Raw genomic sequence first — 26,700 nt, 5'->3', positions numbered from 1 at the left:
TCAGCCTTTTAAACACCAAACATTCGCAGTCAATAACGAGGTCTAGATAACGTGGTGAAAGTTACGTAAAGTCTCTTCTAGTAAACTGATGTTGCTATCCAGATCCTTGTGTATTGTTATCAGCCTGTCTATACTATCCGAGCCTCTCCTTGCACCTGCTTAGCTGGGTAAAGCGCACTCGGATTCGATTGCTACGGATATCGGAATTACTTATCAGTAGCCCAATGGAGACACTGTATTGCTCGTATAATGTCTCGATAAGCTAGTCAAGTTAGGGCGCGCCTTTATCTCTCCAGGCCGTTGGATGATAAGAGACTTGGAGGAGAGGTCGGCCAAAGCGCCCAATAGCAGGATTCCACTAAATTAGCAGACAAACAAAGAAATACTAGGAGCTGTCTGAATCATCTTCATCTTCATCCTCGTCCTCAGACAGTTGGCCCGGATCCATCCCCTCCAGGCTCTCCATAAGCCCCGAGCCCACCATGGTACAGCTGCCTGTAAACCGACTTTCGAATTTGACATACTTTGGGTTCCAGTCTGATCGACTACGGTACGGGCGCCTACGGTACAAGCTCCCGGTCCAGATTGTCACAGCAGACAGAGAAGCGCCAATCTGTCTCCGGCGGTCGAATATATTCTGTCCTATACTCTGTGCTGTCTCTGCGTTGATCACCGGCATAATGGGCCGCAAATATTTGAGTCCCATCTCAAAGTGAATCGAGAGATATCTCAGATTTCTAAACCCTGTTGTTATAGCCTGAATAGCCTTGTCATCCTGTAAATAGTTAGAGGCCGTTGGTATTGTCTACCAAGCCGGAACTTACCACTGCCCCTTCTTTCTTTTGGATATCGAGACCCAATGAATTCAGCTTCGGACAATGCTCGTCAAGATAGAAGATATCAGCCGGGGTAAGCACGGTCCTCGTTTCGTCTTCGTCATCATAGTCGGCCTCTTCATCATGGTCGGGCTCGTCTTCATGCAAGCAAAGCGTAGACAGATTCCTGTGCTGCCCAACAGCCGACACACTGCAGATAAAACCCTTCACATCCAGGACTTCCAGGCCATCGAAAGATCTAAGAAGACTCTCTAGTCCCATTCGAGCCTCCTCCCCACCGATGACCCCATAATACATGAAGACCTTCAGTGTCTTGAGAGACGTGGCATACCCCGCGAAACCAGGGAGTACAGACCAGCAGGGCTTCGGTCCAACTGCGAGACTAGACAGCTTATCCCACTGAACATTCCGTTGCCAGTGCGCTACTTCTTCATCTTTCATCTCGTACCCGTTCAGCGCCAGTTCTTCCAGCGGTGGGAATCGCTCCTCGCCCTTAAGGTCGAATGTCAAGTACATACCAGCCCGGCGGACACGTCTCATGCGGCCATCGTACTTATCAAGCACACTGATGCTCAACGAGCGAAGATTCGGGCAGTTGAAGACTAGCTGCTGGAACTTGAGCAGGCCGTTTGCCTCTCGGTAGGACCGGGGATCGCCTGCGATTTCTAGGCTGGAGATGCAGGGGAGTGGATTGTCGGTGTTCAGGCGCTCGTCGTATCCGTTCAGCTTCAGGAAGACCTCTGGCTTTCTGCTGTGGGCGCAGAGCGTGCGGATTACATGGTCTGTTTGCAGTTCTGGGATGCCGATGGTGACGCGGCGCAGGTTGGGAAGGGAGATAAGTAGCTTTGAGAAGGTGTTGTCTTTTTGCAGCTGATCTAGGAATGTTTTGTCGAGCTGTATGGCTTCATTGGATGGTCGGACAACAGTTACTTCCTGGACTAGGTTCCTGAGGCTTTGGTTTGCCTCGCTTCTAAGCCGCGATAGTAGGTGCCAGTGGCCGCGTTGCTCCGACTGGGAGAGCTGGCTTTGGTCTATGGGCGCTTCATCCAGCTTGAGATTATACGGAAAGAGTTCCAGCAGGGTGATCGATCGGTACAGGACTCGGGCTGCGGCGGCTTTTGATATCCACGAAACCAGGCAGAGGTTGAGCAGGTCGTCTTTGCCGACGTACTGGACAATTTCACTCCATACGTCGAAGGTTAAGCCTTGTCCTGACATGGCTGCTAGAGGAACTTTGCAAGTGCAACTCAGTATCACTTGAGACGATCGACCAGGTCTAAATATCCAGGGGAATGTTGCCTGGGCCTGCGCTGTCTGCCTGGACGAGGAACGCCAGTCCCTGACACGAACGACATGAGGTAATAGGCTAGAAGAGTCAATCTTAACTGCATAAATACTAGTGCATAATTAATAATTAGTTTGTTTTGGAGGCGCTGTCATCTCGTATTGCCAGGTCGAGACTCATTAAACCACTATCAGACAGTGGAGATGTATTCTATAAATCTATCTAGTCATGCTTCTATTACTTTTGACCACGAACAATCTGGCTTGAGAGAAAATTTGCCATCCTACACAGCAACCAGAATCTTCCTGCTCTGCACCAGCCGCGCCATACCAAGGAACACGCTGCCAACAATCAAGCTCACGCCAGAGTAGATAGACAGCGAGAGATATCCGTACTTCTCCGACAGCGCGCCGCTGATGGGCGTGCTGGCCATTGCCCTGTCGATGTCAGCGCAGCTCATGGCCAGGATAGGTTCAACATACGAGAATGAAGACGCAGCGAATATCGTCCCGACTGCGAGCCCGAGTGTTTGGGGCGTTGCGATTTGCACAGCACATACTTGCTGAAGAGACAGGATGGCCTGGCTTGTTAGTATAGCACCGTTATCAACGGAAGAGACTTACTCCAGATGTAAAGCCATATGCAGCAGCGAACACGACCAAGCCAGCGACAGATGTGACTTTTGTCCAGCAGAGCGCTATTAGACCAGACAGGAAGGTAAAGAGCATGCAGAAGTTGAACCGGCCATATTTATCTGCTACCATTCCTGGCAGGATTCGGCCAAACATCGACGCCCCGTTCAGGATTGATACGCTGTAGAATGCCAGATCGCCCGAGAAGCCCATCGCGGAGGCGTACGATGTGATGAAGAAGAAGGGCGCGAACATGCCAAAGTAGATGGTGAAGAATGCTAAGCACAGTAGACGCATCTCGGTCTTTTTCAGGATGGAGAAATCAGGTCTGCGTTTTTCGTCCTTGATCTCCTGGGCTGATTCACTGTCCGATGTCTGGGCTTGGGCCTGGTCAAGTGGAGGTCGACAGCAGATACACGCAACAGCGAGCAAAGGGATCATGATGAACCCGACGATACGCATGGTCCAGCCAAAACCGACACTCTCGTTCTTCAGCAGCTCGTTGATCACGATGGGCCAGACGACACCTCCGAGTGAGGAACCGGCAATGACGATGCCCATCGCAGCACCGCGCTTGACTTTGACATATTGGCCGACAATGGCTATCGACGGCGCGACCAGGAGTGACATGAACATGCCCATTGAAACGGCCTGGGCGAGGAGGAATTGGTAGAACTTGTGGCACAGCGACGCCATCATGATCGAGAACACGCTCCCTACGGATCCAACACAGAGCATGATCTGCCTGATTAGCATAGTCCTCTTCCAGGTGTTTTATACGTACTCTAGGCCCTGAGATATCCATCACCGGCCCAGATACTGCCGACCCCAAGAAGATGAAGAAGATGCTGACGCCGCCCAGCCAGGCCACGGTCGAGCCGGACTCGTTGGCGAGCTGGTGCGTCAGATAGTATTCCTGGAAGACGCCGTACGAGTTGATGAAGCCGACGGAGCAGAAGACGGCCATGCAGGCACCGAGAATGACAGACCATGCTCGAGCTCTATTTCATTAGTAGATATAACAATATGTTGAGGTGACTTACGTATACTCCTTGGGAGGCTTCAACTGGGGATCTGTAGACATGCTGAATTAATCACCTCTTTTCTTCCTTTTGTTTTTCTGTCTTCTTTCTGTCTGTAGCAGTATAATTTTTATCCTTTATATGTGGCTGTAATTTTTATCCTTTATATAGTGGCTGTTTTAGTTTGTTGACTCAGTCCGGAGGGTCCGCGGAGTCTCCGGCGCCTTTAATTCCAGCACATCACCAGCATTCCAGCAATTAATTAATTCTCTTCACTCAACCATGAAGCGAAAAGACGCCACGGAGAGTCCGGTGCAGGCCAAACGCCATCCCAGACAGGATCCGGTGTCCTGCCAGTTCTGCCGCAAGAAAAAGCTCAAATGCGACCGGCAGCAGCCCTGCAGCAGTTGTCTGACCCGTCGTTTGCCGTGCTCTTTTCGCACAAATCCCCCTGTCCACAGCGAAAATGCCGCCAAACCAGCACGTCCGGCCTGGTCGCAGCCCCCGGAGAGTCCTCAGAAGGATATCTCTGGCCCAGCGCCTCCAGGTCCGGGGCTCGTCGGCAGCAAGGAGTCGCTGGCGACCGCAGACTGGCTGGAGCACATCCACATGGGCGACCGGGTGCCAGCAGCAGTCTCTCCGCAGCTCAGGGCCGAACTCAACGAGAAGCGACATGGATACGATGAAATCAGCGGTGCTGCTCACGTCTTGCTCTCTATCACCACGCAGTCCTGGGCGCCGAACCAGAATCCAGCCACGGTCGACCTGATCCAGTTTCTCCCTGCCGAGTCGGACGCGCTGGCTCTCTTCAGCTACTTCTGTCGCTATATCAGCTACTTGTACCACATCATCATCCCCCATGTCGTCGAGGGCCAGATCAACGAGGTGTATCGCTGCGTGGAGCGCAGGGACCCGGTGAATCGGAGCTACCTTGCTCTGGTCTTCGCCATCACCGGGTCTTCGCTCTTCCTGCAGTGCTCGATACAGTCGTCGCGCCACGCAGCAATGTGCAGCCAGCGGTTCTCGTTCTTGACTGGCGCTGCTCTGACCCAGGCAGACTATAGATCCTATCCAACAGTCGAGGGTCTCCAGGCTGCCCTGATTCTCTTTCACAACATCTCGCACATACATAGCTGCACTGCCGTCAGTGGCTTCTTCACCATCGGGTCGATCATCGACCAGGCGAAGGCCATGTTGCTGCATCGAGTTGATACGCAGTCTGCTGAGGGGAGGAAGGAGAAGCCAGTAATGCTGGAGACGAAGCGGCGGTTATGGTGGGATATCGCGTCATTTGACTGGTACGTACGGAATATAGAACATGTATATCCTACTCTCTCTAACCTGTCAGGTGTCTGGGCTTCCTGAGCGGGCCTCAGGAGTGGACATATCTGGTCAATCCAGCCTTCACGTATACGAACAAGCCGGGCAACATCGACGATACGGACATGACCAGCAACCCAATATCCCAACCCAGCACAACCCCCACGGCCATGTCCTTCTTCCTCGAGCGCCTCAAACTCGCCGAGACATGCCGATGCATCGTCGACACCATCTCCGCCGAGCAGCTCACCGGCACAGAAGTCGAGTACTCCAAGATCCTCGATCTAGATCGCAAGATCCAGAACACCCAGGCCCAATCTCCCGATTTCCTTCGTCTCGACCCAAGTTCCCGCCGGCGCTATGCAGCACTCTATGAAGAGCACCCTACTATAGCCTGGCAGGGATGCATCCTGCAGCAGGCCTGGTACTCCCGTCTGTGCCGTCTGCACCGCCCCTTCTTCATCCGAGGGGCGCGCGATCCGACCTATTCCTACTCGTACATGACCGGCCTAAGCGCGGCTCGCAAGGTGCTCGAGATCAAGCGCCTCATGGACGAGGAGGAGCCGCGGTTCTCGCCGTCCAGCTCGATGATCTGGTCCATCATGCACCACGTCTTCATGGCGGCTGTTATGTTGTTACTTGATGTATGCTACAACGCTGACGATATTCTCGCCGATAAGCGCAAGGAAGAGGTCCTCGACGCTTGTCGCATGCTCAGCAAGGCCCAGCAGTCCTCGGCGCTGGTGAAGGAGGGAATCTATGCAATGATGGGCGTACTGCAGGGAAACTATAACAGAATAGGTAACCCCGTCTCTACTACTTCGGGATTAGTCACTGGGGTTCGGGTTGATGCATTGGATTCCCAGATGCTTGCCCCGCCTGTGGTGGTGGAGGAGCCCATGCATGCGTCCTTTATCGACCTATCTGCTTCGTCGGACAGAGCTCGGGCCCAGGAGGATAGAGACTTGGAGGAAATATGGTCTGAGCTGATTGACAACGGTGGCAATATGGACTTTGATGCGGAGGACTGGACGGGCTTGTTCTCTAATCTGACACGAGGGACTCAACCTCCTAGGTAGCAGCATATCTAGCAAAGGCACAATTTCTCTAGCATACAGTATCCCCATCAGTCTCATACCGTCAGTTCACGTCCGGACACTGTCCACCTACCTGCAGATGGGTGGGTACTCCATTCACCGTTCGGTTGCCTTCCTCCGAGTTCCACGCCAGAAGCACTGATTCAGCCGAAGTATATCCCGCCTCCCTGAATAGAAACTGTCTTTACCTCGCACCGTCCAGACCTCTGTCCCGGCACCCGCTGCTATTCCTGTCTTCCTGCTGAGACAGCCCAGGGACTACTGTACCACGGTTGATACTCGGCTGGGGATCGTTTACCGTGCTTTCCCGGCTGTATACCTCAATGATTGTTGACCAGCCGCGATCATCGGTTGAGGCTTCATAGCGCGTTCTGCCTGGGCAAATAGACAGGGTTGGTATATCCCAACAGAGTAACTCGTAGTGAGACCTGCAGACGTGATACCACCCGAAGGAAAGTCCAAACTGGCTAGACAGGGATTGCTGCCTCGGTCGGTACTCACTCAGTCTCTGTTGCCCATGTTTGGAACGCGATGAAACTGACTCGCCGTGGCCAATATTAGCGAGGGCTATAGTGTTCAAAACAAAACATGGACCCATGACTGTAACTGAACCATATCCTTCTTCTGCAGATCTAATGCAGGAACTGGCCTGCCCGAGCCAGCCGGTGCCACACCAGTCTATATTTGGCGGCGATCTGAAACCCGGGTAGAATCGAATTTTTGTGGAGAGCTCCGTGCCGATATTCACTTTAATAGTTCGAACGCTTAAAATAGGCTTGTTTCAGGTGGGACTGTGATCGCAATAGCATGTTTGTCTTTCTCCAGATAGGGGTAAAGGGTGGGAGCCCTAACTTGGGTTCCTCACTTAGACTACTGTGTTGGCTTTCGATATACACAATGCTACTCGCGATTAACTCGAGAACAAGTTTGTCTAGTCTGGGTGAGGTAGAGCTCCAAGTGATACATTTTGTTACACGTTGAGACACGTTGTGATCTGCCGCGACTGCCTGTTGGTCAGTCCAGTATACCCGAAGTCTGGACTCGACGTCCTGAATCATGGTTCGAACTTATTCAGGAACCGACCAATATTTGATCAAACTATTCCTCCGTGGAGGCGCGAGCTGCCGGCGATCTTCGCTCTTCAGGGCTTCCGTTCCTGGCCCTTTGTCGCACCATTCCGTCTCCGCCGTTTCCCACTAAAACACGCCATACTCTGTTGGGAAAACTATGCCTGTTTGGTGCAGATGAGACTGGGCTTAGTGCATGGCATCGACGCTAAGCGATCGAGCTGTCGCTTCTGGTGTTGTGGAGTATACTGGTGTTGGTAGAGTGCAGTCTCAGGTTCTGTGCATCCCCACAGCCTGCAGCCAAAACACGCTCCAACAGGAAGTTCGCTGGTAGACAGAAATCCCTATTCCCCCTGTACCAGCTGGCCTGGCAGTCTATATAAACTGCCTTGATCTCGCTGTCTTTTGCAATCCAGCACACCTCAACTTCCCTTCTCCGACAACTCCTTCTCTTCAGTTCTCTTTCTTCTTTCTTATCCTCCTTTCCAATCGTTATATTCTTTCGTTCCCCAATTCTTCTACTCTACCAACTTTCGTTACTTAATCAATCACAATGAGAGTAGGAGTCGCCCTCACTCTCTTCGCCTGCGCGCTCAGCGCCCCCACCAGCAAGCGCGATGACGAGCTCGCAAACCTCGACGTCAGCTCCCTCAAGTCCCTCGAGGCCCTCGAGGCCATCAAGCCCTTCCACAAGCCCCGCACCTTCATCGGCGGCGGCGCCGACGCTGGCGTCGGAGGATCTGCTGAGATTGGCGGCTCTGCTAGTCTAGGTGGCCACGGTGGTGCTGGTGCTGGTGCCGGTGCCGGTGCCGGCGCTGGCGTTGGTGGCTCTGCTGAACTAGGTGGCCATGCTGGTGTAGGTGGCTCTGCTGGTGCTGGTGCTGGCGCTGGCGCCGGCATTGGTGGTTCAGCTGGCGTCGGTGGCCATGCTGGTCTTGGTGGCTCAGCTGGCGCTGGTGCTGGTGCCGGCGCTGGTGTTGGTGGCTCGGCTGGCGTTGGCGGCCATGCTGGACTCGGTGGTTCAGCTGGTGTAGGTGGTAGTGCCGGTGCCGGTGGCCATGGTGGCGCTGGTGTCGGTGGTGAAGCTGGCATCGGCGGACATCTTGGAGGTGGTGCCGGTCTTGGAGGCAGTGGCCATCTCGGTGGTGGTATTGGCGGCAGTGGTCATCTAGGTGGTAGCATCGGCGGTATTATTGGCGGTGGTCTCGGTGGCAGTGGCCACCTTGGTGGTGGCGCTGGCATTGGAGGATCCGGCGGTGCTGGTGCCAGTGGCTCTGCTGGTGGTGAAGGTGGTGCCGAGGGTGAAGCCAGTGGTGAAGGCGAGGGTGAAGGCGAGGGTGAAGGTGAAGCTGGTGGTGAAGCTGGTGGTGAAGCCGGCGCTGGAGGATCTGGATCTGCCGGTGGCTCTGCTGGTATCGGTAGCTCTGGCAGTATTGGAGGATCTGCTGGCGCCGGTGGATCTGGAGAAGCTGGCGGCTCTGCAGGCATTGGAGGCTCCGGCGGTGCTGGTATTGGAGGATCTGGCTCCGCTGGTGGCTCTGCTGGTATCGGTGGCTCTGGTGGTGCTGGAGGCTCCGGCGGTGCTGGCGGTTCTGGTGAAGCTGGTGGCTCTGTCGGTATTGGAGGCTCTGGTGGTGCTGGTGCTGGTGTCGGTGGTTCCGGATCTGCTGGTGGTTCTGCAGGTATTGGCGGCTCTGGCGGTGCTGGTGGTGAAGCCGGTGCTGGTGGATCTGGTTCCGCTGGTGGTTCCGCTGGTGTTGGAGGCTCTGCTGGTGGTGAAGGCTCCGCAGGTGCCGGCGGTGATGCTGGTGCTGGTGCTTCTGGTGAAGCTGGAGGTTCCGCAGGTGCTGGTGGTGATGCCGGCGCTGGTGCTTCTGGTGAAGCTGGAGGCTCTGCTGGCGCCGGTGGTGATGCCGGTGGTGATGACTCCGACGACACTGGCGTGTCCCCTACTACTGGTGGCTCTGGCTCTGGTGATTCTGACTCTGGTGACTCTGGTGAAGCCGGTGGTGAAGCTGGTGGTGAAGCTGGTGGTGAAGCTGGTGGTGAAGCTGGTGGTGAAGCTGGTGGTGAAGCTGGTGGTGAAGCTGGTGGTGAAGCNGCTGGTGGTGAAGCTGGTGGTGAAGCTGGTGGTGAAGCTGGTGGTGAAGCTGGTGGTGAAGCTGGTGCAGGTGCTGGAGGATCTGGATCTGCTGGAGGCTCCGCTGGTGTTGGAGGCTCTGCTGGTGGCGAGGCCGGCGCTGGTGCTTCTGGTGAAGCTGGCGGCGAGGCTGGCGCTGGAGCTGGTGGCTCCGCTGGTGCAGGTGGTGAAGCCAGTGGTGATGCCAGCGGCGAGGGTGAGGCCTGCGGCTGTGAAGACATCCAAGGAACGCCCACCACCTTCTCGACCTCATTCTCCACCAGCTGGAGCTGGCCTACTAAGGCTTAAATGCCTTCCGAGTGGTGGCTTTGGTAGCTTTCTCAATGGTATGTTTCATTGCGTCTTCCGCTCCAAGCCTAATACTAACAGACATAGCAGGAATGCCTATACTTTCAAGCACTCGAGATGTATAACTCAACTCCCGTATATCCAACAGGGGTATTGACAATCCCGCGGGACATGATTTTCTGAACCGACTTCGAAATATGAAGTGAACTGCTTCTGCACAATCCTTATCTATATTGCGATGTTTTATCTACATGTTACATATGATCACTGTTTAAACATAATTTGTATATTTGGCTAGAGTACAAGGGAATATCAGTCATTTGTTCACCTTGAATAATCAATAATCAAGCACTACAAATTTACCAGTATCTGAACTTCATAATAACTCTTTAGTTTTATTGCTTTGATATATTTCAAGTATATTACCCGACGTGGAATCTGTCCGCACACTACGCAGTTGTACTTGGTTCGACGTAGGGCTACGGACTGTCTCCTTCAACAAGACCTCTTCATATAATGTTACCCGTTTTCGCGGCTGCCTGGGTTTGGTTATAATCAAAACATTCCATATTTATCATTGTTGTATATTGATATGGAACTTTCCATTGTACCCAGAAGTATATACCTTCCACTCGATATATATAACGGTGGCCTTGGAGTCGTTGAATGTTCCACCGTGCACCAACATTCAATAGCCTCCTATCAACACTAGCAAGAATAATCAACCATGAGCGAGGAGTCCCCTTTTTCTTAATATAATTATAATATTCTGACTATTTTACTGTCGTCAAGATTCAGACGATTACATAATCAGCACTCCGAACAACCGGCGTTCCTGATTGGCCGATCGGCGTTAAGGCACACCCGCTGTCGGCGATACCGAAGACGACTGTCCAGAGTTCGAGGCTTCTCCGATGAATGCGGCGATCATAGCAGTCTCCGCCATTGTATTTCTGACTGAGCACGTCATATATTCCCTCCGCGGTAGGTCTGTTACAGCACGAACTTACGAACCATCGGGGATGGACCTTGCTGCTCTAAACTCCGAATATGTGGGAGGTATAAACTGGGCCGCCTGCAGGCGGTTGTTGGGGATAGATGAAATCTACCCCTCCAACTTTTGAATAATTAAATCTACCACTCTATTCACTACAAGATGCCTGTCCACGGCCAATATACCACTGAAAAAGTGCAGTATCCGTCTCACGGAGAGACCGTTGCCGGTGTCCTTTTCCGCCCTACCAACGTGGCCAACCCTCCTGGAATCGTCGTTACGGGTCCATACTCGTTTGTGAAAGAACAAGCCCCCTTGCAATATGCAACACGCCTTGCAGATGAAGGGTACGCGGCCTTGATCTTCGACCCCCGCACCGTCGGCGAGAGCACCGGCCAGCCGCGACGCCTGGAGAACCCCAAAATGAAGAACGAGGATATGATTGCCGGGCTCGACTACCTCTGCTCGCGTGGCGACGTCGACAAATCCCGTCTCTTCCTGGTTGGCATTTGCCAGGGCGGCCCTGAGTCCCTGGATGTTGCTTCATACGATGCCCGCGTTTCCGGCGTCGCCTCCGTCTCTGGGTACTATCGCGACCATGAGACCGATATCTATATGATCTGCGCTGGATGCGTTGCTTGGGAGCCTGGTGCTGATATCGGGGCTATGAAGATGCCGACCCCCGAACAGGGTGAAGCCCTGCTGAAAGCGCGCATTGAGCGAGCCAAGCAGGCCCGAGAGCTGTATGATAAGACCGGAGAAGTTGTGTATCAGCCGCTTGTCGACCCAAAGGCCGCTGACCCTGACACTGGCGCATTAGCCGGCCTGCCCGGTCCGGTGGTCTGGTCCTGGTATGGGCCCTGGACCCTGAAGGGGTTCGAGAACCGGTATGCGGTGATGAGCGATCTGGACCACTTCGAGTATACCACTGTCCCTGGCGTCGCTAAGCTGCAGAAGCCGGCGCTGCTGATCCACGGTGACAACTGTATGAATGCGGACGCGGCGAAGCGTCATTACGAGTCTATCCCCACCACTGAGAAGAAGTTGATCTGGAAAAATGAGATTTCGCACTTTCAGCACTATGACCAGCCTGACGCGGTCGACCGTAATGTGGGCGACATTGCGGCTTGGTTTGCCAGCGTCAAATAAAGTATAATTAGCCAGATATATTTCATTGATTCAGGTCATTCATAACACTCCAGAAACTATCTTCCGGGAATATGCCCTCAAAGTTCCAAGTTGGTAGACCGTTCATATTGGGCGCGTTCAATGGTAGGGTGGGCTGAGGGTCAATAAAAGAGATTGGCGCAGTCGAGAGATGATCGTAGAACAAATCGTAAGTTGGGCGAGGCGGCGGAATGGCATCAAATGAAGGCTCTGGCATAGCGCCATTCAATGGAGTTGGATCGTTGGATGAGATCAAGTCAGAGTCGCTAACAAGATTGTTAGTGTCATTTGCAGGGTTCGAAATTCCGAGTCGATGTCTCATGCGACGGTATAAACTCGATACAACGCCGTGCGCCTTTTTAGCCATGTCGTTTGATTGTCCGATCGCGTCGAGACGATCAACTCCGCGCTGCACAACCTTGATACACTCTGATCGGTGTTCCTGGATACGATCCGGAAAAGAAATGCAGATGGCGGAGATTAGGACAATCGCATCAAAGGAAGCATAGACCGGGTTGAACACCCTGCATTGGTATGGGTCGATGTTCTGAAATAGTCGGTCCTGGCCCTGAAGGATCGCGATTCCAGCTTTGAGCGCTTCCGTGCGGCTGGCTTCAACAGAGAATATGAATGGCCGGTGAACAGTGAGGAGAACGAGGTGGATGAGCGAGGACAGCCCCTCTCGGGCCATTTGTAACCATTGGCACCCAGGTGTAGAATCAAACCTCGTGCTTGGGTCCACAAGTCGACACCAGGAAGGTAGACTTTTCAGATTTCTCATTATTGCAGTGTGGATGCGGTCAACGGTCGCGTAGTCCTGCAAGCGGGCGCCATTCTGTTCGAGCTGACGAATCTCCTGAAAATATCGGTATGCCACATTATAACCGGCGAGGATGACATCGAATGGTCGCGGAGATTCTGACTCGGTCTGCCAATGCGAGAAGAGGTACCGTCGAGTTTCATCATCTGCTATCGTACGAGCGAAGCGATCTATTTGTAACTCGGTGGCGATCGGTCGACTGAGAACGACAGCCATATGAACGTCCCAGATATGCAAGACCACCCAAATCTTGTGCCCAATGGCACTGAGAGCTGTCCTTTCTTCTCCAGGTGGAATTGAAGAATCTCCATACAAGAATTGCCCGGTATGAAGACCAATCTCCTGTGCATCACGGATTGTTGCCCCGAGGGCATGCCATGCTTCAACTACCTTACCACGGCTCTTTAAACATGCTGCTCGTAGCAGACCCGCCTGTACAGTAGCAATTGTGAGGTTTCTTTTCCCTAAAAGTTCCAGGATGTCAGCCCCCGCGTCACTGTATTCAGCTGCAAGGTCATGGAAGCCCATGCCAGCGATAGGCAACAGGTGATGAATTCTCTGGTCATGGGGTGGGTGGAAAAGAAGTGCCTGTGAGAGGACTTCAAACAAAAGCGCTGGAACCACCAGCGTCGCCCCCGGTAGCGCACCCAAGCCACCCTGAAGGTCAGAGTACGAGACGTTCCGCCATTGCTGTAGCTGTTCACGGAAGAGCCCCTCGTGCAGCATATCATACTGCCAATTGACGTCGGGGAAAAAGGTGCCCACTAGAATATCCACGCAAGATTGCGAGGGCAACTGGCGGACCAATTCCCTGTACCTGCGGTCAACGCTCTGATCGTAGGGGGGCTGGCCATTGGAAGTGGCTATATCGGATGCGTTGTCCTGGCCTGAGTACAGCTCTGAAGTGCGGAGCAAGCTGAACGAATTGAGACTGCCTTGGTTAGAATAACCGAAATCACGGATCTTGTCCTGAAGTTCGCTCGCGAAGGCGTTGGGGAGCGCCGAGAGACACTTCTCGGGGGACTTGTCGCTGAAACTCCTGGCACTCAGATTGCTTGGAGTATTCTCGTAGCGCGTCGGCCCAGCATCATAGCGGCAGAGATCCTGGGCTCGGTCAGAAGAAACTCTGTGCGGATTGTTCAATGGAAATACCTGCTTTCCACGCCTGATGCAATTACAGCAGGGATCTTGGCGATCGCACTACGAAGATGGGTCAATTGAGCTCTGGTCTGGTGCTGCGGGGGGTGCAGACTTTCTGCTTGCGCCGATGGCACTCGGCACAGGAAATGACAGTCCGCTTTCGTTTGGGAGGCCGGGTGTGCTCAGTGAGAATATTGGTCATGCTGTGATGATGACCTTGCAGTCGATGCTGCCAGACAAAGTAGAAGATAAATCAAGGATGCGGACGAAGGAAGAGGAAGAGTGGAGGAAACATAATGCGACCTGAAATCAGGCAGTGAGGCAGTCAGGCAGCCAGGCAGCAATAATGTGCGGCTGGATCTCTCACATTCAGCCTCGAAATTATACCAAGCTGGCCCAAGCTCAATCTATCTTTACCATCTGCGCAAATTCAAAGTAGAAATGGACGAGAACTGCGACCGCGCATCTATCTTACGACTACCTGAAGAGCTCTTAAACACCATCGTCCAAGAAGCATGCCGCAAAGACAAGGACGAGAGGGACTATGAGCCTTGGGAATACTGGTCAGGGCGCCGGATATATTGGGGAGAGCATTTCCGCACGCCAATCTCGCTCTGTCTCGTGTGTCGGCGGTTGAATCGCATTGCCATGCCCTACCTATACGGGGATGTTGTTCTTGGGAGAGGGCCTTGGGGCCGCATACATATCGAGAGTCAAGACCCAACGATAAAGCTCATGCACCGCAGCTACCGAAGCAACCCTGACCTATGGAAACTGTGTCGGAGCCTGAATGTGGGCTACAGAGGATATAATGATCATGGAGAGGCGGTGGATTGGCCGATGGGATACATTGTGAATGATCTGACGGCGTGGATGACGGAGACGAGATCGTTCAGGTTCACTGGGCTCGGGCATGATTCGGCAGATGCGTGGAGAGTTTGTCTACAGGGGATGAGGAATTTTCAGCATCTGGAGGAATTGTCTTTGGGTGGTCGGGGGAATGATATAGACGTCGTTCGGCTGTTTGGTGTCCTCAACGAGATGGGCTGCGCTAAGCTACGGACTCTCGAGCTCAGCGGGGTCTCGTTTCTCGATAACGAGGCGGGGAATAAAAGGCCCAAAGTACGTTGCTCCTGACGTTGTTCCAATGTCCAGATTGAGTGAAAGCTAACGCCCAGCTCTTATAGCTGGAACCGGGAACAGCCTCATTGACAACCCTGAGGCTATATTGCTTCTTAGTAACCCCTCAAATCCTCGAGGACTTGATGAGGTGGACACCAAAGCTGGAGCGCTTCCGCTTAGACTTTACCTATCCAGACCACTTCGGTGCATTGGGGGTATATCCCTGGAGTCTCGCAACGCTGCAACCGATACTGTCCATCCACTGCAAAAGCCTCCGATCCATCCGTATTTCACACCTCGAGCGGCAGGGCCTGCAGGGCTTTGATATGCGCCAGTTCGAGAGGCTAGAAGAACTAAGTTTGACAGCTTGCACAATGTTCGGGCACATCGACCCCCCTCCAATTGACGGTGGTGATATTGCGCAACTGCTCGCCCCCAGCCTGCGCCGCTTCCGCTTCGACTTGACGTACGAGGATCAGCAGGTATGTGAAGCGCTGGATTATTTTGGCTACACACAGGAGAACTGGTTGCGTTGCTTCGCGCACATGGCGGTACAGGCGAAGTGTCCGTTGGGAGAAATTCGGATCCAGTTTTTCCCAGAAGGGTTCCGGGGTGATAGTTGTAAACAATGCGTCTATCCCTGGGACCGGATGGATGCCCTTGGCCGTGAGCTGGAACCGGAGGGTATTCAGGTGCATTATAACCCGCCATCTACCAGCCGAGAGGAGTGGCTGGAGCAACTACAGATGAGCCATGATTGGGATGATGATAGGTTATGTGTGACATGTACTGGTGAATGCGAGGATTCACCGGATACGTTTAGCTATCTCAACTGCAATAACTAATGCAAATCCCCCTAAGCCAGTTCACACTCAATCAAAGACTCAACGCCACGCTGCGCAGTCCAGATATTCACAACCACCAGCCCAGCCGACTCCAGCAGGGCCCGCCATTGACGCTCCGTCCGCTCGCCTGATCCAATCTGCATCATGATTATATCAAGGCTGGTTGTCTCCCAGTACGCGCCCGTATCCGGGATCACATCCTCGTTGACAAGCAGCTTGCTGTATCCCGGCTTCATCGCGGCAACAAGGTTATCCAGGATCTTACGCCCGAGATTGTCTGGCCAGTCGTGGAGGACGGAGTGCATATAGTACGCGCGAGCACCTAACCAGGACCTTTGTTAGTGCTTTTCAATTTTATGACCTGGGAATGACGTACCTTTAATGGGCTGCTCAGTGAAGAAATCATGCGCAGTAACGTCAATTGAGGGATCCAGGTCCTTGACAGACGAGACAACCTCCGGTAGATCCTGCAGCACGAGGCGTCCAGGGACACTGGGCCACTTGCGACGGAAGTCCAACAAGTCATGCCCGAAGCTACCACCTACATCAACAAGCAGTACATCCTCTTTTCCGAAATCCGTGCCCTCGATGAGTTGTTCCTGCACTGGGTAGAAACCAGGGTCCATCCAGCGCGCACGGCCCTGCGCATAAACGCCCATGTGGTTGTTGAAGCGCCTCGCAGTGATAGGCTCTTGCTGGAGGTGGCCGAAGAAGCCCATGTCTGTTTTATATCCGAGCTGGAAGGCTGTGTCTGTGGCGCTGGTCGGGTTGCGATAGTTGGTCTTTTCGAGGAAGGCGGGTAGGGCGAGGATGCCGAGGGTAAAGCGTGATGTCCTAAACAGTCAGACTGAGTAAACAAATTCATAGAAAATACATACATCAGTGGAAAGGCATCGCTGTATTTCTCGCCAGTCAGCACCTTCGAGAAACTTGTCGCCGCATACTCATCAGGGCCGGTCTCGGTTATCACACCCACGGCAGCCAGGGGCTTCATCAGTCGGCCTGTTACAATCCCTATTAAATGCTTCACTTCCCGAGGTTCCGAGAGATGTACCGACCTAATAATGCTGGATCTGAGCCCGTTGCCTGTGCAAGCTTTGCAACTGACTTGGATGTGTCATCTGTTCCTAGGGCAGCAAATAGATTGAGACCGACAGCTGTTTCCAGCGCCGCATACTTGGTAGACTGTTCAAATATTAGATGGGTAACATAGATAGCACGCGAAATGAGACGGGGGCCGCACGTCTGACCAGCAGTGACGAATAATTGCCTCTCGAGGCGTCTCTAAAGCATATACCAGGGACCTGGCTGCTTCCAAGAGGCCCAGCCGTGCCTACATCTGCTGCGAGATACTGATTTCCGGAAGAGGCTATCTCCTCTAGCAATCTCGGAACCTGGCCCGGCAAATTCGGAGAGACGGCGAGCTCCTCGAGTGTGACTTTAGGGTTGGGTGCCGTGACTCCGGAGCCATTGGCATCACCGTTGGAAGTGCCCTCTGCGTGCTTCATAGTGTTGATCTGGAGAACTCTGGGTGTTCGTAAAGACAGGAATGGGAGAAGGAGTATTCCCACCGGACTCCCCCTGACAGGGATATATGATCACGCCAGAGAGGAGTATTTCCGGCTCTATGGGAAGCTAGGGGCATAGTGTCTGATACAGAACAGGAATTGTCTGCGACAGAACGCGGCAAAGCTTCTCCAACTGACCCACCGCGGTGGATGGTGCGTCGCAACGTGCCCTAACATCCATATCGAACTGGGGGGATAGCACCATCGATGGGGCGGTTTCAAACGGCGCTATGGATGCCGCCCCCAGTCGCGGAAGCTCGGTCCAGGTGCTAAATCGTGCTAAATCGTGCTAAGGATCAAACGGCAGATGGTGGCGCGGTCACAGGCCCTCGATTGGGTATATCCCTTGCCGTATGCGTGAGTGATTGTCACGATTGACAGCCGCCCCCAGCCGAAGTATCCGGCGACTGGTTTCGCATTGGGTGGTTCCGGCCCGATCCAGGTTGATGGTGCCATTCCAGGGCGTTTGGCAGATTGTCCTCATTTCAGCTCCTTGGAAATGTTGCCTTTTTGCCGTCCCGCTTGTGATTTTGCCCATGTCTCGCGAGTCATCGTGCTGGAGACTGGCAATTTTCTATATATGTACCCCAAGGAGGGTTCGTGAGATCTATCAGACCCCGGGAAATTGATCGTTCCACATTCTGTCAGCATGGACAGCATCACGCCTGAATATGCTAGCGAGACCAAAGGGCCCCGGATTCTAGGGGTCTTCTGGTCTTTCTTTATTGTTAGCGTTCTGATGGTGTCGGCGCGGCTGTATATCCGGATACGATGGCTGAAGAATATTGGCCTGGACGACTACATTATTGCAGTAGCAATGGTACCTAACCCTGATTGACCCAGGATATCTGAAAGAACGCCAGCTAATTATCCGGATCATGCTGTCAGGATACACCGTCGTAACAACCGTGAACGTCGGCCTCGGATACGGAAAACACACCCCCGTCATCACCCAAGAAGGAGGCATGGACCTGCTGGTCAAAGTACTACTCATCAACTACGCCGATTTCGCGCTGGGGATCATGTCCTTCACGACACCGAAACTCGCCATCGCCGCCCTGTTAAACCGAATCATGAATCCTAGCAAGTTCCACCGGGTCTGGCTCTGGTTCCTCACAGCCCTTGTCTTCATCTCCTCATCCATTTGCATTGTCGTGCTATTTACGATGTGTGATCCGCCGGAAGGGCTGTGGAAGATTCAGCTTGCGGCCTCGGGTGCTGCTACTTGTCGGCCTAATAAAGTTTTGGTTGGATATGCTATATTCACGGGAGGTAAGCTAGCCCTATACTACGCTCTGTACACACTTTCTGACAGCTGGGACAGCGATATCCGGTTTCGTCGACCTTTACCTCGCCATATACCCTACCATTGTCCTCCTGCGTCTCCAAATAACATTACAGAAGAAGCTGGCTTTAAGTGCTGCTCTGGGGATGGGTGCTGTGTCAGTAACATCCTGCATTATATATACGTTACTCCCGCTAACCAAGTATAGTGCATGCGCAATGGCCATCGTGAAATGCTTCCAACTTCCCAGTCTGTATAACACATCAGACTCTACCTGTACGTCTATCCATACCAATCCTCATGGATCATAACTGACCGTCTAGATGCCACCGCCGACCTCGTGATCTGGACTAGGTAATTACCTACCTCTCCAAATAAGAAAACAAAAGCATCTGAGCTAGGCTAATATTCTCAGTATTGAATCTAACATGATCATCATGGCCTCATGCATCCCAACACTCGGCCCGCTGTACGAAATGGCCCGGGGCAGACGGTCGTGGAGCTCGCGGCAGCGGTCGTACAAGAGCAGCGCAAACCAACTGCCCTCGACGTCAGGCGACCGGTATATGAAGAAGTCGGTGTATAGCTCGCAGAAAGATGCTGATCTGTTTGAGACGAATATTGATGCCGCACGGGAGGGAAGCCAGGAGAGTATCCTTGGTTCAGACAAGGGGCAAAACAGGGGTGCAAATGGCCGGATTCAACGCACTGATCAGGTTGTTGTTGAGTATGAGATGAGGCCTTTGGATCGGCAGGGACAGCCGTCGTGGTGACGTGGATGAGCTCAAGGCCTTCTTCAGCAACAGATCAGATCTGAAATTGATGATATGGAGATCATGATTAAAGTAGAAGCAAAGGCAAGATGTGAGTTTGAACAAGGATAGTTGTTTCTATGTACAAGTACTACAAGATGACTATGGGTAACAAGCTACTCTAGCTCTGACCGAGCAAGACAAAAAGAAAGGAATGAAAATACCCCTACCGATGAACGCCTTTGCACCACTCTATACCACCTGAGCTTGTTCGTACGGCGATACGAACGCCGGGGGAATAAACTCATTTCTAATGTACATTGCCATAGGGACCCAATAATCGTCGTGGAATTGTGGGATCCGAAGCGATTGGTACTCCGTGTCGAGTATCCATTCGACACGCGAAGTGAATGGATCCGTTCTGTGGCCGTGTTAGCTCAGAGTAACGTAGATAGAGTATGGACGTACAGTTCAGATGCAGAGCCGTCGTTGCGGGGGCGATCTAGAATCAGTATGGCCGGCCTGGCGTTCTCTACAATAATCGATTTGACACAGCAAGTTGCGTCAGAGGAGAAGACGACAGAGGCTTCGTCCATTTCCAGATAGGCTACTGGATCGACGAGGATATGTGCATGGAGTCTGCGAATTGCCTCTTCATCAAGGTCCGTGTACGTGGGGTCCTGAAAGTAGCGGGCGACGCCAGGATGCCCTACTCTCGTGCGATTCAGGCTTTTAGCAAGACAGTATACGAAAACATGTCGCATGGTGCATCGGTTGTACAGTTCAGTATCATCCTCATATGCCTCTAGACTGCCGCACCCAATGCCAAAGACCTTGTCGATCTGCCTGGGCATGCGCAAACTAGACAGAACGGCAATGATACTGTTCCATCCTGGCCAGGCCCGCTTTTCTCGCAAGCGGGCCCGCAAATCCGCAAGGCGGTAAAACTGCTTCGCTAAGGTAGCTTCGGTCGGACTATATAGCTCGTCAGATGCGTCACTCATTTCCCCAAGCCAATGCGGATCCTCTTCGAAAGATTCGTCCTCCTCTTCTATATAATTCGCAAGTCTGACGCTGCAATAGGCGTGGAACGGCCTCCACTCCGTCGGCCTAATCGCATTGTTGGCGTCCGATAGCAGCTCATACCAAGACTTGTAGTCGATGGTGGGGCGAGCGCTGTCTAGGAGTCAGCGATGTTCTCTTCATCGGGGGCTGGAGGCAACTTACGTGGGATTTACATTATATTGATAAGTGTTTCCATCAACTCCATCAATGTTGAACGTGTCTCCCTCTTCAAAGTGGGCATGTTGCTCGTCTATTACTTGCGAGAGGATTCTGCGGGCATAAAAGTCACGGCCGTTGTCGTACCACGCCGCGACTTGAGCGACGGTCTCGACTCTGTCCGCGATGCTCCAGTCATCCATATATGAAGGGTCATCGGCGCGGAATGGGAGCTCCGGCCGAGGGATCAGGCGCATGTTGATTAGGAAGTTAGAAACGAACGCTGTTTCAGCAGGGTAATATAAAAGTGGTAATATTTGTATAATAAAGCTATTGAAGTAAAGGCCGAGTAGGTTGAAGAAAGATAATGACGCTGATCGAGGAAAGAGAACAACACTGCGTCTTCACAGATTTCCCGAATAGGAAGGTGCCCTGGGCCAGGCACATGTGCAGCATTATGTGCATAACCCATATGACTAAGCACATTCCCAGTGTACGCATGCCGGAGTTAAGGCAGGGTCTAACCGCGTCTAAGTCCGCGGACACGGATTGCAGCATTGCTGCATGTATTAAAATGTTGAATAAATTGTTAACTCCAGCAATTCGGATGCGGATTTCGTCCTCTCCGAAATTACCTGCTTTAAAAGCCTTCACCTCACGCTGGTCATTTACCCGCTTCCGTTCCACACTTTCATCTCCTACGTCTGCGGCTTCTCATCCACGATGTCCTCCGTTATTGTCTTCGGCCCAACAGGCAGCGTCGGCTCATTCGTAGCACGCACTGCACAGGAAAATGGCGCCACGGTCTTCCTCGCCATGCGCGACACCCAGAAAGCCATCCCAGGGCTCACGGCAGAGCAAGAAAAGGTCAACCGCTATAAGAGAGTCCAAGCAGACTTGACCGACCCCGACTCTGTCGCTGCAGCTATCAAAGATTCCGGCGCAAAGCGTGCCTTCATCTACAGGGCACATACAACCAAGGACCATATGCGCGGCACCCTGACCGCGCTCAAGGAAGCCGGCGTGGAGTTTGTGGTTTTCCTCTCCAGCTATACCATCGTCGGGGAGCCGCGGGATGTCGAGCCAAGTGATCTGATCCCCTTCATCCATGCGCAGGTCGAGATTGCGCTAGATGAGATATTTGGACCGGAGAATTATGTCGCCTTGCGACCTGGTGGGTTTGCGACGAACCTGCTGCGGTTCAAGAAGGGCATTAACGATGGCGCGGTGGATCTGCTGTCGTCGGAGTTCAAGTTGGATTGCATCACGCCCGGTGATATGGGCGCTGTGGGTGGAAATATACTGGTCAATGGGCCTCGTAACGGGCAGCGCAAGGTGTACCTTTATGGCCCTCAAATCCTGGGGCAGGCAGAGGCCATTCAGGCCATTGGCAAGGTTCTCGGCAAGTCGGTTACGATCGGGTCTCAGACCGAGCAGGAGGCTCTGGATGGGTTTGTCCAGGCTGGTATTCCAAAGCCAGTGGCTGAGTACATGGTCAAGAAGCTTGGGACTGCTACTGCCGGCGAAGGCCGTGCTCACTATAATGAGGGTGTGCAGAACGTGCAGCTGTACACGGGCAAGCCATCTCAGTCTTTGGAAGAATGGGTGGGGGAAAACAAGGCACTGTTTGCTTAATTAACGAGAACGTGATACAGAATAGTGATTAAATTCATATGCCATGGAGTCCTGTGTAGAAGACAGCCAGTTATTCACAATATCGTTAGACTGCCTCGGCATCGGCTCCACACCAACTTTAAATAACCGACAGCAAATCAAATGTTGATTCAGCCCCACTGGCGGAGGGTTTTTGCTGTATACAGAATAGTCTGGATGTGCGTCCGTATTCGTCGCCTCTTGCGAACAAATACATCATTCATGTCATCGCACCCCGCTTTCCATCCACACCTCGCAGCTCCTGCTCCAGCTGTCGCAACCGAAGGAACGCCCCCGAGGAGCGATCTCGCACTCGTTCCTGGAGCCAGCTGGGAAAGCCCCGCAGCAACGTCGCCACCCCGTGTGTCGAGGGGACAATAACCTGCCCCGAGTTCTGGTTGACCAGCTGTTTGATTACTGCCTGCGACACCTTCTCGGGCGTCATCATCGGCTGGCCGAACTGCGCGCGGTACTCGACTAGGTCCTGGATCAGGGGTGTTTGGACCCAGAGTGGGTGGATTATACTGCACTGATTAGCCTGGGCCTTGAATAGTGTGGGCGGTTGCATACCTCGCGCGTACTCGCTTCGCTTTGTACCAGTGTCTGATCTCCTGGCTCAAACTCTCGTGGAATGCAAGCGCCGCGGCCTTGGAAGCAGCGTAGTCGGCCATCTCGCCCAGAGCCGCGAAACTGGCCATGCTGGCGACGGTCACGACGTGCCCGTGGTCATTCTGGATCATACTGGGGAGGAACTCCTTCACGGTCCAGAAATGGGAGAGCGTGTTGACTTCCATCGTCAGCCGGATTTTGGCTTCGGGTTCGTCTAGGATCGATCCGCCAAAGCCGACGCCGGCATTGTTGATGAGGATTGTGGGGTGGCCGTGCTCTTTGCGTGTCTGGGTAGCTACCTCTTTGATTGCAGCCGAGGAGGTGAGGTCGACTTTATAGAAGAAGACGTTGGGTGCTGAGATAGTCAGTACCCGGTGTCCGTTGAATATTGTAGTAGTGATACTCACGCAACTCAAATGTAGGCTCCTGGATATCATAGATAACGATCTTGACATTCAGCTTCGACAAGTCGTACATTATCTGCTTTCCAATCCCACTGCTTCCGCCTGTGATAACAGCCAACTCCGTCCGCGGGTTCCATGGGCGCGCGCGCACCCAGTTATTCTGGGCCTGCTTGGACAGGTAGCTGTTCACGCCTTTCAACAACTTAAACGCGGTGAGGAAAATAACTGCCTTGCGTGTAATCGGATGTGCAAGGAATCCCTGCAGACCAGGAGGCAGCTGCGAAAAGACCGCCTGTGCCTTATCGGTGGAAAGTTGTAGTAGCTGGTTGGCAGACATAGTGAAGCAACGATATCGTATCTGTGATTTCAGCAATGGCGGACTGTTTCCTCTTTATACCCACATTTCCCTCCGCATCACAATCCCTCGGCATGCTTTGTTCATGGCAAGCCAAGACTGACCCAATCTTTGCCTGTGCTGTGGACCCCTCAGGAGTGGCGGAGGGTTTTGTCCGCTTTAGGAACCCAACAGGCTTAAGACACCAAATTTTGAATATGTGCCTCGGTGTTTTCGATTATCGGTTATGCAATACAAGGGGGGTTGTTCATCCGTTGATCAGGTGGTGCTCTGCTCGTGGGTATTTATATCAGGAAGTCCTGCAGCTACAATCAGCCAGCACAATCATCCCATCATACTTACAATTTCAATTAAAAATGTCATCATTCGACGTCCTCATCATCGGGGCCGGTATATCAGGAATTAATGCTGCCTACCGCGTGCAAGAACAATTTCCTGACTATCGCGTCGCCGTCTTGGAGGCACGCGACAACATCGGGGGTACATGGGACCTGTTCCGCTACCCTGGCATCCGATCAGACTCTGATCTGTATACCTTCGGCTTCCAGTGGTTCCCCTGGAACCAGCCAAACCCCATCGCAGAAGGGGGTGACATACTGAGGTACCTGAACGATGCGGTTGCTGCCCATGGTCTCAAGGAGCATATCCGCCTAAACCACCGGGTAAAAGCCGCCAAATGGGACGGGCAGCAATGGCACATCGAAGTGGAAACCGGAGGAAAGGTGCAAGAACTCAGCAGCAAGATGGTCATCTTCGGGACTGGCTACTACGACTACCACGACCCTCTCGATGCCGCCATCCCAGGGCTTCAGGACTTCAAAGGCGAGGTGATCCACCCGCAGTTCTGGCTAGAGAAGTTCGAAGCGACGGGCAAGAAAATAGTGATCATTGGGAGTGGCGCAACTGCTGTGACCCTCGTGCCCTCACTAGCAGAGGACGCAGAGTCGGTAACAATGCTGCAGCGCAGCCCTACCTACCTCGCCTCCATCCCCAACCGGAGCCCCAACACCCTCTGGAGCAGACTCCTCCCACGGTTAATGCTGTATCACTTCCGTAGACTGTGGTACCTGACCGTCCCGCAACTCTTCTACCAGTTTTGCACGAGCTTCCCACATGCTGCTCGGACCCTGCTCCAGAAAGGCATCAAGCAACAACTCCCCCCTCACATCGGGATGGAACCCCATTTCACGCCTCGCTACAACCCCTGGGAACAGAGACTCTGCGCCTGCCCAGACGGAGACTTCTTCAACGCCCTGCGCTCGACCAAAGCCAAAGTCGAGACGGGGGTGATAGAGAGCGTCACCGAGACCGGAATCCAACTGAACAGCGGTAAAACGCTCGACGCAGACGTCATCGTCACAGCAACGGGTCTGCGCATGAAATTCTTCGGCGGGATCCCGATATACGTCAAAGACGAGAAATTCAACCCCTCCGAGAAGTATATGTGGAATGCCCTCATGCTGCAGGATCTCCCGAATGCGATGACCGTCTTGGGGTTTGCGAATGCGTCGTGGACTCTTGGGGCGGATATTGCGATGACCCTTGGCTGTAGAATACTCAGGCACATGCAGAGCAACTCCTATTCGACTATCACTCCGACATTGGAGGGCCAGGTTCAGCTGGATAGCCGTCCACCATTGGATCTGCAGTCTAACTATGTCAAGCGTGCACAGAAGGAGCTGCCGAAAGCGTCTGGGGAGAGACCGTGGGTGTCGCGGACTGGATACTTCTCGGACAGATATTTTGCGTCGTTTGGTGACATTAGAAAGGGGCTCGTTTTTTCTTAGATGCAAACTGGTTCTTGTTAAATTAAGACTGTCTTTCGTTGTTATTCTTCTTCCGTCTCTTTAAATCATTTAATATATCCTGTGAGCTTGAGCAGATGCCATCTGAACAAGAATAAATCCAAATAATAAGTATGAAACGAAAAGTACTATCTACCTGTCCAGGCAGATACCATCCCTAGTCCACTAAGATCCAGTATAACCTGCTGCCCCTGAAGCGAGCTGTTATAAAACTGCAACGCCTGCAAAGCCTCACCAGTAGCCGCGGTAGAATTCAGCAGCAGTCAGCAGCTATATTATTTTCAAACCACGCTTCCTGCTCCGCCTGCTCCGTCATCCGGTCCGGAGTGAAAGCAGAGACATTCCAATACGGATAAACCACACCGGGAACTACAGCCCTAGTGACCACAATACCCAGCTCCTCGTCAATAACCAGGTTAACCCGAGCATTATGACGAAATAAAGAGGGATTGGAGCTCCTTAGATAGCGCAGGCTGTATAGCAAACCTAGAAGTACCGGGGCAGACAGTCCTCACGCTCCGATGCCTCTACATCTAGAAAGCGGATCCCTGTTCTCAATTCTCTAGACTTTATTCCAAGAGAACCGGGGCTGTAAAGTAATCTTGGGGTTGGACAGAGTTCGAAGTTACAGTGAAGCTCGGAATTATGCAGCCAGCCCCCGCAGTCCAGTATATCAATCATCACATACCCGGTCATTGCAGAATCAATGCTCAGCATTAAAGAGCAAAGGCATATTCATAAGCGCCCACTTTCGGGTTCTGCGCGCTGTAGGCCAGGCGCGAATCCTCTCGGGTCTGTGGTCACGATGGCACTGCTATGTGGCCTTAATGCCGCGCCTTAAGAAGCAAACTGTAATATAGCTATTTCTTAATGTCCCTAATGCCGATTTGTGGTTATCAATGTAGTCGGAAACGCGGGTGGAATGGATTCAATGGAGTCTGCCATGGTGTATAGGGGCAGGCGGGGGATGGATGAACCTCAAGTCGCGCCAGGGACCCTGGGAAATTAGACAGACAACGGAGATAAACAAACAGAAACTTGGACAGCAGATCGGCGATCTCACTGTCAGGGGCTTCTGCGTGGTGTCGCGGAACTTGTCCGAAGTGCAGACTGATCTACAGCAAACAGAAGAATTGGATTCTTTCTCACAGATTGCCCGACGCCATACGCGAACGGCCCCCAAAGCGATCACCCTCGGCGTTTTCAAGCTTCGCCTGGAAGTTTGCTTGATTTCTCACTCGAGGTGGGTACAATCACAGGCGCACGGGGAATA

At 52.9% G+C, this 26,700-nt stretch overlaps 13 protein-coding genes across 13 annotated transcripts; 7 read left to right on the top strand and 6 right to left on the bottom strand.

Annotated features, from left to right (window-relative positions):
* Positions 1–222: 222 nt before the first annotated feature.
* ASPVEDRAFT_38352 (uncharacterized protein) lies at positions 223–2,151 on the bottom strand. Its single transcript, XM_040811683.1, has 2 exons — positions 825–2,151; positions 223–775 (listed from the first exon to the last, which is right to left on the bottom strand). The coding sequence occupies exons 1-2, from the start codon at positions 2,052–2,054 to the stop codon at positions 386–388; spliced, it is 1,620 nt and encodes a 539-aa protein (XP_040664636.1). The 5' UTR covers positions 2,055–2,151; the 3' UTR covers positions 223–385.
* A 253-nt stretch (positions 2,152–2,404) lies between these two features.
* On the bottom strand, positions 2,405–3,837 carry ASPVEDRAFT_50468 (uncharacterized protein; the record flags this gene model as incomplete). Its single annotated transcript, XM_040814310.1, has 5 exons — positions 2,405–2,558; positions 2,604–2,701; positions 2,745–3,494; positions 3,538–3,754; positions 3,797–3,837. 5 exons carry the CDS (start codon positions 3,835–3,837, stop codon positions 2,405–2,407), a joined length of 1,260 nt encoding a protein of 419 aa, XP_040664635.1.
* A 220-nt stretch (positions 3,838–4,057) lies between these two features.
* Positions 4,058–6,174, top strand: ASPVEDRAFT_80500 (Zn(II)2Cys6 transcription factor; the record flags this gene model as incomplete). Its single annotated transcript, XM_040816885.1, has 2 exons — positions 4,058–5,073; positions 5,124–6,174. The coding sequence occupies 2 exons, from the start codon at positions 4,058–4,060 to the stop codon at positions 6,172–6,174; spliced, it is 2,067 nt and encodes a 688-aa protein (XP_040664634.1).
* A 1,483-nt stretch (positions 6,175–7,657) lies between these two features.
* Positions 7,658–10,036, top strand: ASPVEDRAFT_38350 (uncharacterized protein). The gene is made up of 4 exons (XM_040811682.1): positions 7,658–9,201; positions 9,263–9,340; positions 9,410–9,725; positions 9,778–10,036. Exons 1-4 carry the CDS (start codon positions 7,813–7,815, stop codon positions 9,810–9,812), a joined length of 1,818 nt encoding a protein of 605 aa, XP_040664633.1. The 5' UTR covers positions 7,658–7,812; the 3' UTR covers positions 9,813–10,036.
* A 393-nt stretch (positions 10,037–10,429) lies between these two features.
* On the top strand, positions 10,430–11,841 carry ASPVEDRAFT_485281 (alpha/beta hydrolase). The gene has a single exon (XM_040814022.1). The coding sequence runs from the start codon at positions 10,844–10,846 to the stop codon at positions 11,828–11,830; it is 987 nt and encodes a 328-aa protein (XP_040664632.1). The 5' UTR covers positions 10,430–10,843; the 3' UTR covers positions 11,831–11,841.
* An 11-nt stretch (positions 11,842–11,852) lies between these two features.
* ASPVEDRAFT_80497 (uncharacterized protein) lies at positions 11,853–14,010 on the bottom strand (the record flags this gene model as incomplete). The annotated part of the gene is made up of 3 exons (XM_040816884.1): positions 11,853–13,772; positions 13,821–13,868; positions 13,921–14,010. 3 exons carry the CDS (start codon positions 14,008–14,010, stop codon positions 11,853–11,855), a joined length of 2,058 nt encoding a protein of 685 aa, XP_040664631.1.
* A 239-nt stretch (positions 14,011–14,249) lies between these two features.
* ASPVEDRAFT_123814 (uncharacterized protein) lies at positions 14,250–15,775 on the top strand (the record flags this gene model as incomplete). The annotated part of the gene is made up of 2 exons (XM_040806123.1): positions 14,250–14,930; positions 14,996–15,775. The coding sequence occupies 2 exons, from the start codon at positions 14,250–14,252 to the stop codon at positions 15,773–15,775; spliced, it is 1,461 nt and encodes a 486-aa protein (XP_040664630.1).
* Positions 15,776–15,786: 11 nt separating this feature from the next.
* Positions 15,787–17,283, bottom strand: ASPVEDRAFT_50464 (uncharacterized protein; the record flags this gene model as incomplete). Its single annotated transcript, XM_040814309.1, has 5 exons — positions 15,787–16,097; positions 16,152–16,609; positions 16,654–16,789; positions 16,834–16,960; positions 17,113–17,283. 5 exons carry the CDS (start codon positions 17,281–17,283, stop codon positions 15,787–15,789), a joined length of 1,203 nt encoding a protein of 400 aa, XP_040664629.1.
* A 602-nt stretch (positions 17,284–17,885) lies between these two features.
* ASPVEDRAFT_186627 (uncharacterized protein) lies at positions 17,886–19,408 on the top strand. Its single transcript, XM_040808983.1, has 6 exons — positions 17,886–18,163; positions 18,207–18,615; positions 18,668–18,785; positions 18,837–18,904; positions 18,952–18,982; positions 19,044–19,408. Exons 1-6 carry the CDS (start codon positions 17,993–17,995, stop codon positions 19,399–19,401), a joined length of 1,155 nt encoding a protein of 384 aa, XP_040664628.1. The 5' UTR covers positions 17,886–17,992; the 3' UTR covers positions 19,402–19,408.
* Positions 19,409–19,604: 196 nt separating this feature from the next.
* On the bottom strand, positions 19,605–21,199 carry ASPVEDRAFT_881969 (uncharacterized protein). The gene is made up of 3 exons (XM_040818256.1): positions 20,608–21,199; positions 19,849–20,556; positions 19,605–19,801 (listed from the first exon to the last, which is right to left on the bottom strand). The coding sequence occupies exons 1-3, from the start codon at positions 20,856–20,858 to the stop codon at positions 19,633–19,635; spliced, it is 1,128 nt and encodes a 375-aa protein (XP_040664627.1). The 5' UTR covers positions 20,859–21,199; the 3' UTR covers positions 19,605–19,632.
* On the top strand, positions 21,194–22,250 carry ASPVEDRAFT_38347 (uncharacterized protein). Its single transcript, XM_040811681.1, has one exon. It carries the CDS (start codon positions 21,325–21,327, stop codon positions 22,234–22,236), a length of 912 nt encoding a protein of 303 aa, XP_040664626.1. The 5' UTR covers positions 21,194–21,324; the 3' UTR covers positions 22,237–22,250.
* Positions 22,251–22,385: 135 nt separating this feature from the next.
* ASPVEDRAFT_80491 (uncharacterized protein) lies at positions 22,386–23,604 on the bottom strand (the record flags this gene model as incomplete). The annotated part of the gene is made up of 4 exons (XM_040816881.1): positions 22,386–22,411; positions 22,489–22,778; positions 22,825–23,218; positions 23,271–23,604. The coding sequence occupies 4 exons, from the start codon at positions 23,602–23,604 to the stop codon at positions 22,386–22,388; spliced, it is 1,044 nt and encodes a 347-aa protein (XP_040664625.1).
* A 374-nt stretch (positions 23,605–23,978) lies between these two features.
* ASPVEDRAFT_125767 (flavin-containing monooxygenase) lies at positions 23,979–25,409 on the top strand (the record flags this gene model as incomplete). Its single annotated transcript, XM_040806299.1, has 1 exon — positions 23,979–25,409. One exon carries the CDS (start codon positions 23,979–23,981, stop codon positions 25,407–25,409), a length of 1,431 nt encoding a protein of 476 aa, XP_040664624.1.
* Between the last annotated feature and the right edge of the window lie 1,291 nt (positions 25,410–26,700).

This window comes from Aspergillus versicolor, assembly GCF_001890125.1.
Source record: "Aspergillus versicolor CBS 583.65 unplaced genomic scaffold ASPVEscaffold_2, whole genome shotgun sequence".
Classification (NCBI taxonomy): Eukaryota; Fungi; Ascomycota; class Eurotiomycetes; order Eurotiales; family Aspergillaceae; genus Aspergillus; species Aspergillus versicolor.
Note: the sequence above shows the minus strand (reverse complement) of the source record. Positions and strands in the feature narration are given on the sequence as shown.

Excerpts from the sequence above, each read along its gene's own strand:
- ASPVEDRAFT_38352 (XM_040811683.1), bottom strand. The coding sequence starts at position 2,054 with ATGTCAGGACAAGGCTTAACCTTCGACGTATGGAGTGAAATTGTCCAG. Across the intron at positions 776-824 it reads AAAAGAAAGAAGGGGCAGTG|GATGACAAGGCTATTCAGGC; the intron begins GTAAGTTCCGGC and ends AACTATTTACAG.
- ASPVEDRAFT_38350 (XM_040811682.1), top strand. The coding sequence starts at position 7,813 with ATGAGAGTAGGAGTCGCCCTCACTCTCTTCGCCTGCGCGCTCAGCGCC. Across the intron at positions 9,341-9,409 it reads AGCTGGTGGTGAAGCTGGTG|CTGGTGGTGAAGCTGGTGCA; the intron begins GTGAAGCTGGTG and ends CTGGTGGTGAAG. Across the intron at positions 9,726-9,777 it reads CTTTGGTAGCTTTCTCAATG|GAATGCCTATACTTTCAAGC; the intron begins GTATGTTTCATT and ends CAGACATAGCAG.
- ASPVEDRAFT_485281 (XM_040814022.1), top strand. The coding sequence starts at position 10,844 with ATGCCTGTCCACGGCCAATATACCACTGAAAAAGTGCAGTATCCGTCT.
- ASPVEDRAFT_186627 (XM_040808983.1), top strand. The coding sequence starts at position 17,993 with ATGGACAGCATCACGCCTGAATATGCTAGCGAGACCAAAGGGCCCCGG. Across the intron at positions 18,164-18,206 it reads ACATTATTGCAGTAGCAATG|CTAATTATCCGGATCATGCT; the intron begins GTACCTAACCCT and ends AAAGAACGCCAG. Across the intron at positions 18,905-18,951 it reads TAACACATCAGACTCTACCT|ATGCCACCGCCGACCTCGTG; the intron begins GTACGTCTATCC and ends CTGACCGTCTAG.
- ASPVEDRAFT_881969 (XM_040818256.1), bottom strand. The coding sequence starts at position 20,858 with ATGCGCCTGATCCCTCGGCCGGAGCTCCCATTCCGCGCCGATGACCCT. Across the intron at positions 20,557-20,607 it reads CAATATAATGTAAATCCCAC|CGCTCGCCCCACCATCGACT; the intron begins GTAAGTTGCCTC and ends ACTCCTAGACAG. Across the intron at positions 19,802-19,848 it reads GACGGCTCTGCATCTGAACT|AACGGATCCATTCACTTCGC; the intron begins GTACGTCCATAC and ends ACACGGCCACAG.
- ASPVEDRAFT_38347 (XM_040811681.1), top strand. The coding sequence starts at position 21,325 with ATGTCCTCCGTTATTGTCTTCGGCCCAACAGGCAGCGTCGGCTCATTC.